Source organism: Microcaecilia unicolor, chromosome 6 (assembly GCF_901765095.1).
Source record: "Microcaecilia unicolor chromosome 6, aMicUni1.1, whole genome shotgun sequence".
In the NCBI taxonomy this organism is placed as follows: Eukaryota; Metazoa; Chordata; class Amphibia; order Gymnophiona; family Siphonopidae; genus Microcaecilia; species Microcaecilia unicolor.
Window position 1 is genome coordinate 72,668,609 of NC_044036.1, and position 15,118 is coordinate 72,683,726.

Sequence of the window (15,118 nt, forward strand, 5' to 3'; positions counted from 1 at the left end):
ACTATAATGTCCCTGTATCGCTCCATGGTGCGACTGCACCTTGAGTACTGTGTTCAGTTCTGGTCACTGAATCTCAAAAAGAGATATAGCAGAATTAGAAAAGATTCAAAGAAGAGCAACCAAAATGATAAAGGGGATGGAACTCCTCTCGTATGAGGAAAGGCTAAAGAGGATAGGGCTCTTCAAGCTTGGAAAACAGACAGATGAGGGGAGATATGACTGAGGTCTACAAAACCCTGAGTGGTGTAGAACGAGTAGAAGTAAATCAATTTTTACTCTTTCCAAAAGCAGAAAGACTAGGGGACACTCGAGGAAGTTACATGGAAATACTTTTAAAACAAACAGGAGGAAATATTTTTTTTACTCAACGAATAGTTAAGCTCTGGAACTCTTTGCAGGAGGATGTGATAACAGCAGTTAGCGTATCTGGGTTTAAAAAAGGTCTGGACAAGTTCCTGGAGGAAAAGTCCATAGTTTGCTATTGAGACAGATAAGGGGACGCAGCTGCTTGCTCTGGATTGGTAGTATGGAATGTTGCTAATAATTGGGTTTCTGCCATGTACTTGTGACCTGGTTTGGCCACTATTTGGAAATGGGGTACTGGCTAGATGGACCATTGGTCTGACCCAGTATGGCTACTCTTATGTTCTTATGTGGAGGAGTATCCTAGTGGTTAGAACACCAGTCTTGACATCCAGAGTTGGCCGGTTCAAATCCTACTGCTGCTCCTTGTGATCTTGGGCAAGTCATTTAACCCCCCATTGCCTCAGGTACAAAATTAGATTGTGAGCCCTCCAGGGACAGAAAAATACCTAGTGTACCTGAATGTAACTCACCTTGAGCTACTACTGAAAAGGTGTGAGAAAATCCCAATAAATAAGAATAACAAATGTTCACTGAATAAAGGTGCCAGAGCAACCAGAGAAATTGGAAGTAACAGAGAAAAATAAGGCAGATAAAGAACCATATGGCTTACCTAGTCTGTCCAACCATATCATGCTGCTATCAGGTGAGAGACTGGTGAAGGATAATTATGCAATACAAGAAAATGAGAGGACAAGTCAAGAGGCTGAGTGAAGAGAGGCAGCTAGTTTTGTCCCAGGCATCGGTTCAATTTATTTATTCATTCGTTACATATTTATCCCACCATTTTCCCACTTATTTGTAGGCTCAATGTGGCCTACATAATTCCAGAGAAGTGGTTACAATTCCAGTAAAATGGAAACAAGGCTGCTGTTGTTGATTTGTTAAGTGAAGCTACAGTGGGTTACCCCATGTAAGGGGATCGTGAGATGAAGTTTTGAGTTATGTTCCTGTCATGTTTCAGTTATGTTGTGTTGCAGTAATCGGCAATTATATCGGATCAGTGGGATAGTACAATAGCACAATTGTACTCCCAATGCTTGAGTAGAGCCATAATCTTCACACCTAATCCTCGTGAGGCACCAAATGTTCAGGCTTTCAGGATATCCTTAATGAATAAAAAATTAAAAAAAAAAAAAAAAGCGAGATCTGCATACATGGAAGTGGTGGGAATGCATCTCTCCTCATGCACATTCATTAGGGGTACCCTGTAAACCTGACCTGTTGGCAGCCTTCAAAGTCTGGACATCTCTCAAAGAAAATGTTAGGAAACTATTATTGTGGCGGGAGGGGGGGGGGTGGATGTTTACTAAGACGGTCAAGCTTCTCCACTGAAGGCAAATATCCATAGTCCTGGTAAACAGAAAAGAGACAGAAACATTTTCTGTTGTAGTGGGGCATATAGGAAGGATGTCCATGGTCACTTTTATTAGCTTTTCAAATATGGACCCACTGCTAAGAAGGATCCAGAGAGAGAGGACATATGTGAAGTAAATTTGAGAGGCCAGGTGTTTAAGAGAGCAGAATTCACAGATGCCCACCTTGATTCATCTGACTGATCCCAAGGGCTCCCTGCAGAATTAGACAGGCAGCAAGTTATGGTCTTTGGGTTATTCTCTGGCCTGAAGTAAATTTCAGCAAGTCAGAGACCCTGACTGTCATGTCCATGGCAGGAAGAGTTCCATTAAAAGGGAGCAAAGGATGCCCCCTTGATTCATCTGACTGATCCCAAGGGCTCCCTGCAGAATTAGACAGGCAGGCAAGGTTATGGTCTTTGGGTTATTCTCTGGCCTGAAGTTAAATTTCAGCAAGTCAGAGACCCTGACTGTCATGTCCATTGGCAGGAAGAGTTCCCATTAAAAGGGAGCAAAGGATGCCCACCTTGATTCATCTGACTGATCCCAAGGGCTCCCTGCAGAATTAGACAGGCAGGCAAGTTTAGGGTCTTTGGATTATTCTCTGGCCCTTAAGTTAGAATTTCAGCAAGTCAGAGACCCTGTCAGGTCCATTGGCAAGGAGACTTCCCATTTAAGGGAGCAAAGGGTTCCTTTTGTTATCTAGTTGTCATTCTTCCTGTAGATTCATCAATACGAGTCAGTATATACAGTTCTTAAGGGAGATGCTGGAACCACCTTTGTCACTTTTGGGTAGGGTGGCACTTTTTACCTTCTCAGTGTAATTCACATTTTTTTTTGCACCAAGTAGATTTGCATAAGATATTTTTAAATCCACATTGTTTTCAAAATACACACACTGTCTTCTTGTCTCACCTTTAATTGTAATTTTAATGTTTGAGCAGCAATACACGTTTCTTTATTTGTATAGCATCTAATGCGTATTTATCTTTGATGATTTAATTTAAATGCACATTTTTCATTTGCATGTAAACACCAACATAGTATTGGTATGACATGTATATTCTACACTAGCAGTGTTTTTTAATAGACACCAGCATCATTATATATTTGGTATTCTTTTGACATCTGTAATTTTGTTTATGTTCATTATTTATGTATTATTTCTAGTATGTTTTAATTTTTATTTGTTCAGGCCATGACGCAGGCCCTTTTTTGCTTTTGTTTCTTTGCTGTGTTTGCCTGCAATTTTAGACCCTCTCTTTTTGCTACCTGGCTCTTGTTTAAGCAGAGATAGCTGCTACTGCAATTAACTCCTCTGCCTGACCTGACAAACTTTTTATCTTTTTTGGGAATAAAGTTAAAGGGCCCAAATATTTTTTTAATTCTGCAGAGGGAGGAGGAACGCCTCCCCACTCTGGTAAGGTTCCATAGGAATTTATCTCATACAGCCTCAATGAGCAAAGGCCTTTGGGCCAAGGTTCAGGGATACAGAGGGGCAGCAAACCTCTCTGGGCTAACCAGGAGAAGGATCACAATCCAACTCCTGGGAGCTTACCAGTGACGATCCTAGGTCGGCTGCCACCCAGGGCAGATCGCCGATGTGCACCCCCCCCGGGTGCATTCTTAGCTGCTGGGAGCAGTCATGCGCCTTTCAGTTCTGCTGGCTCCCTGCTCCTTCTGCCCCGGAAAAGGAAGTAACCTGTTCCGGGGCAGAGGGAGCAGGGAACCCGCAGAGCCGACAGGCGCGCGGCTGCTCTTTGCCCCCACCACCCTGCCCTTGATACGCCACTGGAGCTTACACTGGTCAGCATCAATCACTAGATACAGGATGTAGCTTACATCCAGGGGAGTCAGGCCTGTTACCACAAATCCTCTGCTGCAACAGTCCAACCTGCACCATCTGCTGGAAGCAGAGAAATACTGATGGAATCCTGGCTGCACCACCTGTTATACTGGTAATAGAATCTTCAGGTTTTGGTCTCTGCCTCCATATACTGGTAAGGAGGCATAGTCTGGACTGGTCTTGCAGGATAATTAGGAAAATGAGATTATGAAGTTGATATGCAAAACAACATATCTATTATCCACAGAATATATATTGGTACTCCTGGTGAACCTGAAAACACTAAGCTTCCCAAAAGGAATTTGGCAGCTTTATTAGACACTGAACTCTACTGCCTCTAGATGGAAATGTTTGATCTCCTTATATCTCATTGATAAGCCAAGGTATGGAAAATTGTTGAAATGGAGTGGTTATCCACTTTGGAGAAAATATGACATAGTATCATTTGAATGCACGCCTTTCTTATATTATGTGAGCCCACAAGGGACAGAGAAAGTACCTGCATATGTTTACAGAGCTGCGTATGTCCGAGCACTCTACCAAAACCCTCATCCACACCCTTGTCACCTCTCGTTTAGACTACTGCAATCTGCTTCTTGCTGGCCTCCCACTTAGTCACCTCTCCCCTCTCCAGTCGGTTCAAAACTCTGCTGCCCGTCTCATCTTCCGCCAGGGTCGCTTTACTCATACTACCCCTCTCCTCAAGTCGCTTCACTGGCTCCCTATCCGTTTTCGCATCCTGTTCAAACTTCTTCTACTAACCTATAAATGTATTCACTCTGCTGCTCCCCAGTATCTCTCCACACTCGTCCTTCCTACACCCCTTCCCGTGCGCTCCATGGATAAATCCTTCTTATCTGTTCCCTTCTCCACTACTGCCAACTCCAGACTTCGCGCCTTCTGTCTCGCTGCACCCTACGCCTGGAATAAACTTCCTGAGCCCCTACGTCTTGCCCCATCCTTGGCCACCTTTAAATCTAGACTGAAAGCCCACCTCTTAACATTGCTTTTGACTCGTAACCACTTGTAACCACTCGCCTCCACCTACCCTCCTCTCTTCCTTCCCGTTCACATTAATTGATTTGATTACTTTATTTATTTTTTGTCTATTAGATTGAAAGCTCTTTGAGCAGGGACTGTCTTTCTTCTATGTTTGTGCAGCGCTGCGTATGCCTTGTAGTGCTATAGAAATGCTAAATAGTAGTAGTAGTAGTAGCAGTATATGCCCAACACCATACAAACACCATATATCTTTAATGTAGTTAGTATTTTCTCTTTTATGTCTATGAGAGATAAAGCTCATGAGATATTCATGTTGTATACAGGCACACAATGTGTTAAAAACTTGAAAGAACTGATGTATTAATAATTTAACAGTCTTGATTTTCACATCTGTATATTCCTTTCCTAATCATAAGGCCATTCAAAGAGGACAAACCGCAGCAACAAAAACTGACAGCAATTTCAACTATGATTCACTTTACCACAGCAGTTGTTAAAAATTAGGTGTATAGAAAGCTTTCAAGAACACAATCCTCGGCACATAAGTCATACAGGCAAAACAATTCTCAACACAAATGCCTCATAACACCCCTCCCACCTTTGTTCCTTCTCCTGCTTCAGAATGAATAAAAGAAAATGCCCCAAATACCTCAAACTATGCACTAAAATAAAAAGCCACATGCATTGGCTTTAGTTAAATCAGAAACAGACATTCATCATGCTATAGAACCTTTAATGTATACATTATTTTGAAGCAGACCATTTTAAGCACAGCTATTCATAATAGGGCTAAGCAGACAGCAAGTAATAGTTTGCCAGTTAAAGACACATGTTGAGTTGCTTACCTCAGACATGAAGATATCAAACACTCTAGTCGCAATGGGTAATGGAAAAGTTGTAAGAAAGACTGTTAAAAACCATGAGGAGGCATACATAGAGGTATGGAAACTCTGGGCCTGAAAGTGCATATAAAGTTCTGGCAACTGTTCCTAGAAAAAAAAAAAAAGAAAATATTCAGGATGAGTACATATAGCCTAAAAAGCATTCACTGGCCATATTTCAACGGTGTTCAATTAGTATTTTCCTGACTCAAAGAAAGAAAAATCGATCATATCAGGAGCAGCTTTACAGAGGCTATAAGAAGTCTACACACCCTTCCAAAATGGTTGCATTCACTGCTTTATAGCCTAAAAACTAATATATCTATATATCCTACCCCATAATAAGCAAGTAAAAAAATATATTCCAGGAATCCTTAGAAAATTAAGTACAAAAAAAAAGTTAATAGATTGGCGAAACATATTCACCACTTGTACTTCTGGATCGATCCAAATACCTGACTTTCTGGTGTAATCAATTGCCTTCTAAAAGCACACACCAAGTGAATTGGTCCTTCCTGTGTTATATGAATCAATACAATTTAACAGGATAAATTCCAAAGATCCTCTTGGTTCCATCTGCCAGACAGTGCATGTTAAAGCAAAGAGGCAACCAGAAGCACAAAGGAACTCTCAAAACTATGGGACAAAGCCGTGTCTTTGTACAATCAGGGGACAGGGAATAAAGATATTGCAAAGTCCTTGAATATCTCTTGGAACACAATCAGCATGATGATTAAGTGGAATGTGGATGACCCACCCAAGACCCTTCTTAGATCAGGCTGTTCTTACATACTGAATGACAGAAAAAGCAGTAATTGACAGGGCAGGTAGCTAAATGGCCAGAGCTACAGGCCCCCATGCACAAGACTGGTCAAGTGTGCAAACAACAACTATATTTCTACACTCTGATTCTGACCTGTATGATAGAATGGCAAGAAGTAAGCCATTACTCAAGAAAGACGAATGCAAAGGAACACTCAAGATATTCTGTAGACATATGGTAAGAAGTTTCATAGCCTAACAAAACTAAAATGTAATTTTTGGCCTGAATGCAAAACATTAGATAGGCAAAAAAAAAAAACATCAACAGAGCACATCACTGAGAACTCCATCCCTAATGTGAAGCATGATAGTGGTAGCTTCAGGTTATATGAATGGTTCTCATCAACAGGGACTCGACAATCTGAAGGCTAGAGGTGACAATGAATTGAGAAAAAAAAGTGTCGGGAGAAAAACCTGCTGCCCTTTGCAAGAAAACTAACAAGACAGATGTTCATTTTCTTAGTATGACAATGATCCAAAGCACACAGCCAAAAGATACGGCGGTCTGGCCAAGGAAAAAAAAAAAAAAAAGGAATGCTCTTGAATAGCCAGTTAAGGCACCAACCTCAAGCAAATTGAAAATCTGCGACATGGCTTGAAGACTGCTGTACGTCAATGTTCTCCAAGGAATGTCACAGAGTTTGAATAGTTTTCTAAAGAAAAATGGTCTAATACTGACAAAAATAAGTGTGTAAAGTTGGTAGATCCCAACAGACCTAAACTGTTTACAGTAACAATAATCTGAACACAGGCAATAAACAATTTCAGCAGAACAAAATATTCAAACAGTGCATATTAAGGCATAGTATGCTACTTACAATGTTTAATTGGGAGGGGGGGAGTTGATATACTACTTTCTTAAAGAATAACCCAAAGTGGTGTACAATACTAAAACAACAGAAAATGAAAGGAACACAAAAGAATGCACAATAAAACTTCTTAATAGACAGCAGAGGGTTTAAGTGGAAGAGAACATACAGACAGATAAAACAGAATACCAAGAGCTAGATAATAAGGGGATTAACTTAAAGTTGCATATGTAGTCAGAAAGGTGCAGGAATATGATCTCAGGCAGGGTAGGAGTGGATATGTAAATCTTGATACAGTTACGTACAACCAGCGTCAGTCCTTGTGTGTGTGAGAATAGCAAGTTAGCTGCTTCTTCCATTAAAGGCTTGGGAGAAGAGCCAAGCTTTCATCTGCTTCCTAAGTAAAGATAAACTTGCATTGAGCAAAACCTTGCAGAGTTCATTTTCAGTATGTAGAGGCTACTCAGGATAAGGCCTGCTGACAGATGTCTGATCATGTGACATCTTTTGGAGAGGGTGTAGTTCAGGATAATTCATGGGAGGACCTTAGCAACGTGGAGGTGTGTAGAGGGAGATCTTGTTCTCTGGCCCATTTTCTTTAAGGGTCTTGAAGATCAGACACAGTTTTAAATTAGCTCTGTATTGTACTGGTAGCCAGTGAAGGTTTCGCAAAATGGTGCGATGTGACCACATTTATTTTACTTGCTATTAGTCTTGCTATACAGAATTCTGAATCAGTTGGAGCAGGTGCAACCCTGTGTAGTTAGACCAATGTAACGTGTATTACAGTAATCCAGTGGCATGAACCACTTGTGACAAGACTTGCTCAATGTATGGAGAGAGGCAGTGTAGTAGACAGAGGATAGAAGCAGCCGCTGAAGGTTGTATAGATTTGGAGAATCAGTGTAAGGGTTGATTCTGTCACCACAAAGTTTATACAAGAATGCTATGCCACAATCAATGGAAATTCCAGAACAGATGAGTAAAAAAAGTTGTTGAAATATGTCCATTTGGAAAGGGTTACCATGCCATTTCTAAAGCTCTGGGATTCCACCATACCACAGTGAGAGCCATTATCTCCAAATGAAGAAGTCTTGGAACAAAAGGAAATCCTGGTCTGGCAAAGAATGCAATGACAACTCATCCAGGAAATCACAAAGCATACCAGATCATCCTCCAAGCAACTGCAGGCCTATCTAGCCTCAGCTAAGCTCAGTATTCATGATTCCAGAATAAGACAGACACTGGGCAAAAACAGCATTCATGGGAAAGTAGCAAGGCAGAAACTACTGCTACCCAAGAGTATCATCAATGCTCGCATCACATTTACAAAAAACACACCTGGATGATCCCCAAGTCTTTTAGGATAATGTTCTATGGACAGATGAATCAAAAGTGGAACTCTTTAGACAACACAGGCCCCATTATGTCTGGAGTAAAGCAAAGACCCAGAAAACAGACTGCAAATCAATCTGCAATTTCCAAAAGGAATGAATGCAACAGAGTAGTACAGTGAACCCCCCCCCACCACCACCACCACTGAGGATGGAGGTCCTGTAATGCGTATGGTGACGTGAATGATTTATGCCATAAGGTAATGTCTAGCCCAGGTTGGAATGCTATATTTACTTTATGCCAGGAATGAAGGCGTTGGAACAGACATGATGGTAATAATACAGATAAATGTACCGATTTAAAAAAAAAAAAAAAAAAGAATGCCCGACATGACTGTTTCGCCCAGCAGGGGCTGCTTCATGGGCTAGACCAGTGTTCCCAAACCTGGTCCTGGAGGCACTCCAGCCAGTCAGGTTTTCAGGATACCCACAATGAATATTCATGAGAGACATTTGCATGCAGTGGAGGCAGTGCATGCAGATCTCTCTCATGAATATTCATTGTGGGTATCCTGAAAACCTGACTGGCTGGAGTGCCTCCAGGACCAGGTTTGGTAACCACTGGTCTAGCCCATGAAGCAGCCCCTGCTGGGCGAAACAGTCATGTCGGGCATTCTTTTTTTTTTTTTTTAAATCAGTAAATTTATCTGTGTTATTACCATCATGTCTGTTCCAACGCCATCATTCCTGGTATAAAGTAAATATAGCATTGCAACCTGGGCTAGACATTACCTTATGGCGTAAATCATTCACTTCACCATACGCATTACAGGACCTCCATCCTCGGTGGGGGGGGGGGGTCACTGTACTGCTCTGTTGCATGTCTGCTCCAATGCCTTCATTCCTGGCGTAAAACAAATACAGCATTCCATTGTCAGAAAATCATACCAACATTGTGGTGATGGTGTGGGGATGCTTTGAAGCCTCAGGACCTGGAAAACTTGCCATTTTTGAAGGAACTATGAATTCTATACTGTACCAGAAAATTCTTAAGGAGAATTATGGTCATCTTTCCATGAGCTGAAGCGTCAATGGATTATGCAACCAGACAATGATCCAACACACAAATGCATGTCTACATCTGAATGGTTGAGGAGAAACAAAATTAAATTTTTGGCTGGCCTAGTTAAAGTCCTGACTTGAGCCCAATACAGATGCTGTGGAAGGACCTGAAACGAGCAGCTCATGCACGAAAACCTATGACTGTCTGAATTAAAGCAGTTCTGTAAAGAAGAGTGGACTAAGATTCCACAAGAGCCATGTTAAAAACTGAAAAAAAATTAAAATATATATACATGCTCACCACAGAGAGATCAACTAGTGCTAGGAACTCGACAGAAGCAGAACTCTAATCACCTGAAGGTGTTGAAACAGATTACAAAGAACCTTTCCCATGGTAAAGTCCAACCACCATATTTAGGGAAAGTATCAAAAATAGCTATTGTAGCAACAATTTCCTATATTCTTTGCCACAGAAAACTGTTAGTATGCAATACTATGGGGAAGAAGATAGAAAAAATAAATGGGAAGTAACCCCCCCCCCCCCAAAAAAAAAGCATAAAGCATGTGCCGACATCAAAAAGCTCCATTAGCATCTCTAGCTGAAGACAACCACCAACCCTGGCAGCAGATATCAAGTCAGGAATGCTAACAGATCAACCTGCAGATTGTCAAACAGAAATGTGTGGGGGACATGGCTTAATCTGTGGCAACACTTAAACAAAATATGGAAAACTGGGGATGGGTGGTAATCACATCATTAAGTGTGACACTTAGAGGCTGGTGTTAGAGGCCATGACATAGGATTCCAGAGACTACGGACAGTGGGAGGGTGGGCCTATGAAAAATAAAACGAGAACATTGGATAAAAATCCCCAGGTAGTTGTAAATAAAGACTCATGATGCAAGAGTCACAGTACTGGTTCTGACCAAGTGAGAAGAAAAAGAAGCAGCTAGTGTGCTAAAAAAGGTACAAAAATTTTAAAAAAAAAAGCTTACAACATAAACAGGACAGTTTTATATTGTTTATGCTAGCATATTTTACCTGTATCATGCATTCAAACTGATACATACAGAGGCCCAGCTCAGCCATACTTGGTTTAAAAAGTTCTCGAAGTCTATAATCTTGCATTAATTTAACAAATACACAAAATGCTTCTTCTTCTGGCATCTGTATAAATAAAGAATGGCACAATTAAAACCAAAATACACATGTAAAGTGCTAAAGTGCTGTTGTCAAGAACTTGTAATGGATGTTCATAGCTCAATTACAAAACAAAACACTAAACACATTTAACAATAGCCACAGTTCTTATAAATGTTTTGATGTGAACCAGATTATATTGAACATTGACATGTAGGTAAAAATGTGGAAGGCAATCCTCAAAGTTGTTTACCCAGGTAAAATGACCTTCCTGAAACTTGCTCCAGGGCCCATTAGAAGGGTAAGCAAAACAGGTGACCACTCCTGCAACTACAGCAGGAAGTAAGAGCCGTTTTGAGAACAGAAGTTACTGTACCAACATAGGAAGATATATATCCGAGGAGGCTGTGCCCCACTGCCTGTATTGTCCAAGTTTCCAGAAGGCTCAGCAGCAGACTGTTCATACCCAGCTGAAAGTCCACACAGGCATTTGCAATTAGGTTGAGTTTTAGATTCAGAGAGGAAAAAGAGCACGTATACATTTCATTCCCAAATGTAATGAATTTAATGCTACTTTATCCAAAGAACAAACTACGCAAGCACTTTTAACATGTACTTTTTGATCACTAATTTTTAAAGGGAAAGACAGGGAGGAGGCCTAAGAAGATCCAGAAATGGCTGCAAGTAAGCCCCTGCCTTTGTGAATGTTTTCTCTTTGAAAACTAGGTACATTGCATGCAGCATAAAAGTGGTTATTCAAAACTGAACTCCATAGGAATTAAACAAAAGCATAATGCAATAAATTATGATCTATATGCAGTTGAGCTCCAAGAAAGATAGCGCCCTAGCTAAAATTAAGTTGGATTTCTGGTACTTTATATGAAAACCCATGTACTGTACCTTAAGGTGAATGGTGGCTTGAATCACACCATTATGTCCAAGCTAGCATAAGCAGCTACTAAGCAGTAGTCTAGATACAGGAAAAACTGTATCTACTACTTCCAAAGACATGTCATTACTACTGCTAAGGACCTAAACACTCACAGTGCTGATGCCAGGCCAAACAGTACCACCTTGTACTGACAGTGGGTATTCACCATTACAAAATAAACATACTTTTGGAAGACTCGTTGAATGGGTAAGTGGGTGTAAACATCTTTTAAGTCCAGCAAACACAGATACCCTCCTTGTTAAAAAAAAAAAAAAAGATAGTTGGTATAGAGTTTATTTTGAATTTCTTCAAGAGAAATTTGAGATGCAGAAGTCTTGAATTAGACACAACCTGTTTTCTTCTGGATAAAAATTAACGGGAATAAAACCTGCAAGCTGAACAGATTTTATTATTTTCACAGCAAAGCTTGTAGGAGGTCCAGCCTCCAGACTGAAGGCTGAATATACTATAAAATGTGAGACGCAAATGAGGGGAATCAGAGCCAATAATCTTTCAATAATATTGAACGCCCACGTGTCTGTGAAAATACAATCCCAGTTCTTTATTAAATAAAAAAAATTTTTTTAAATAGATGTCAACTAACCTACTAGAGACAGGGGAAACTGCTGCGGCCTGGAAAAAGTGACCATAGTTGTAGCGTAAAGACTTCTGGCAGACTGTTTGCTGCTTTTGTGAACGTTTATCTCTCTGCGTGGGCCTCAAAGCATAGTCTGCTGTTTCTACTGTAATAAGAAAACTAACGACACTGCCTCTTATAAGAGGGACATTGATCTCTGTACAAAGATGTTAGAATCTATGAGAAGTAGATGACTGCTCTGAGAGCTTGAAGAATAGACACACATGGTCCTATATGATGTCTACAGCTTAGCGAGGAAGTCAAAGAAGCAAATTATCCCCTATAAATGAAGCATTGGCCAGTCTGTCAAGTACATTCTTATGCAATCCTGAAGTCTGCACCCTCCACATGGCACATTCAGCAAATATCAGCTGCCATCTCCCCTCCTCTGCAGAGATCATGTGGCAGGAGGGAGAGGACGAAGTGAACCGCTGCACATCAGGTCACTTCCTTCTCCTCTGTTGGCTTACTGTTAATCATTTAAGTGAACTGGGAGGACTCCCTACAGCCACATAGCTCACATAAGCAGTCTGGTCTAAGCAGGCAGAGGAGAAGACAGTGACCTGATGTGCGATCTCCGTGGGGGAGGGAGAAAGTGACGTGATTCTGGCACTTCGCAGAATTCTGCAATGTGCAGTTGCACAAAATTCCTCCTGTAGCCCCAACCCAGCAACTACTTAACAGCCCAATATTAGCCATAAAAAAGTGGGCAATGATATTGAGGAGTGAGGGCAGACTAAAAAAACTAGGGCTGTATTTTTTAAATAGGCTGTCAAAACTGTAAGGCTGTTTATAGTTATTCTGTTTGTAATTTGTTCATTTGTATTTCTTATCTTTTTATTACTTTTTATTCTTTAATTTATTTAGAGCTGCATTTTGATTAAAATTTATAACTGCGGTTAATCAACCTTTTCATATGAGCACACAAATCTGGAATGCACTGCCGCGCAACCTAAAAACAATCTATGATTTAACAAACTTTCGCAAACTACTGAAGACCCATCTCTTTAACAGGACATACAACAAAGATTAACACATATGATCTCCCCCACATGTATCCAATACTGTCTTAAAATGTTCTCTTGTTATTTTACTATCATGTTTTTCATTATCATGTAACCCAAAATCCTTCTGTAATACCAAACGTCTAGTCCCTTCTTATTTCCACTATTCATGATGTATTGTAAGCCACATTGAACCTGCAAAGAGGTGGGAAAATGTGGGATACAAATGCAATAAATTAAATAAATAAATAAAATCAATCACATGATTAATTGTGTGATTAAAGATAGTTATATTTTCCCCATTGCAGCTCCTTATGGCTGGGCAATAGAGAGTTAAGTGACTTGCCCAGAGTCACAGGGAGCTGTGGGGGAGGGGGGGAATATTAATCAAATTAAAATTTTTATTGAAATTCGGCCCTAAAAAAACCAGCAGTATAGCAGCAATATTCAACCACTATTCGACTAAGCCTAAACTAAATGGATACTGCCAATATGGTCACATGTCAATAAGTATATTCAGTACTGCTACCTATACGGAGAACAGTGCCAATTATACAAATAGATAAGTATTGATGTTTAACTTTAAGTTTACACCTCCTATTTTCACATCCTGACTTAACTGATTAAGTTTAGTCAGACAGAAATATTTATTGCTACCCAACTGAACTCTAACTACACTCCTGGAATGCCTGCATTAGTATAGTTGCTTGAAGTCAGAGTGTAAGTAAACATGCTTGGGAAGTACATGGGCCCTTCAGGTCTACATCTCTCTGAGCAATACTTCAAAGCAACAAGATGGGCTTTCAAGACATAGCACACGTACAAAGGAGGAGAAACATAACACTTCTTTCATTGAGCTCAAAGGAAAGAGTAGATTTAGATTTCAGAAAAAAAATTTCTTAGAACATGCAACTATTCCTCCACAATTTTTTTTTAATTTATTACACCCCCACCCCCCCTCTATAAAAAAAAAGTTTCCATTAAATGAGGCATTTACCTGCATTAGAAGAAGACCGACTATAAAAGCACTTCCTTGACAGTAACCAACTTCTCGGTCCACTAAAGAATAAGCCTAGAAACAAAAATGTTATAGAAGTAAAAACAAACACATGACCAAAGGCTGGCACACTATGAGTGCATTAGCAGCTTTTTAAAACAAGCCCCCATTTTGAAACATGGTTCTAAGTTAGGTGGAAATCATCCAGAAAACTTAAATCCTGGGGAAACAACCTCGAAAAGATCTCATGGGATCTCTTAGGGAGAAGAGATAGCGGATGCTGCAGATAGGCAGACTGGATGGGCTATTTGGGCTCTTATCTGTATCTATGCTTCTTTTCAGATCTAGACCCAAAGTCAGTAAACCACACTATCCTTTAATGTAGCAGTTTATTTAAGCATTTCCACACTAATCTTACTCCCAACTCAGTAAGAACTTTAAGTGTGGGAAAATCAGCAGTAAAACCACTACATTTAAGGGTAGTGCAGTAAGCATGCAAAACACTGAATTTTAGAAACTTTTATTTATATATTCCAAAACAATACAACTAGTGGGATGCCGTGGTTACCCGTGACGAGACCCATTGATGATAACCACTACCAAATGAATGGAGTACAAAATCAAAAAGAAACTGTAAAAAGATAACATTCTAAAACAACCCTAAAAAGACCCCCACCAAACACCTCCCCACCCCTTCCTATCCCCAACACTCTCAGTCTATAACATAATAAGCGACAGCACCAGAACTAAACATCAGCATAGTGTTAAGACATCCTTAAACAAGACTAATAAACAGCTGCAATAAAGAGTCAGTGAGATATTCAAACAAAACTGCAAACAATAAGTACCAGAAAAATACTGAACTTTAAATTGCTAAGAGAATACCTGGACTTAGTCACACATACCCAATGTGAAGATCAATAGAGAAACATGA

At 40.2% G+C, this 15,118-nt stretch overlaps 1 protein-coding gene across 1 annotated transcript in view; it reads right to left on the reverse strand.

Moving 5' to 3' along the window:
- Positions 1-15,118, reverse strand: part of EVI5 (ecotropic viral integration site 5) — a 330,825-nt gene that overhangs the window by 229,011 nt on the left and 86,696 nt on the right. The window contains 3 exon segments of the mRNA XM_030205945.1: positions 5,412-5,555; positions 10,517-10,642; positions 14,185-14,259. Of these exon segments, the coding sequence (XP_030061805.1) occupies positions 5,412-5,555; positions 10,517-10,642; positions 14,185-14,259 (345 nt within the window).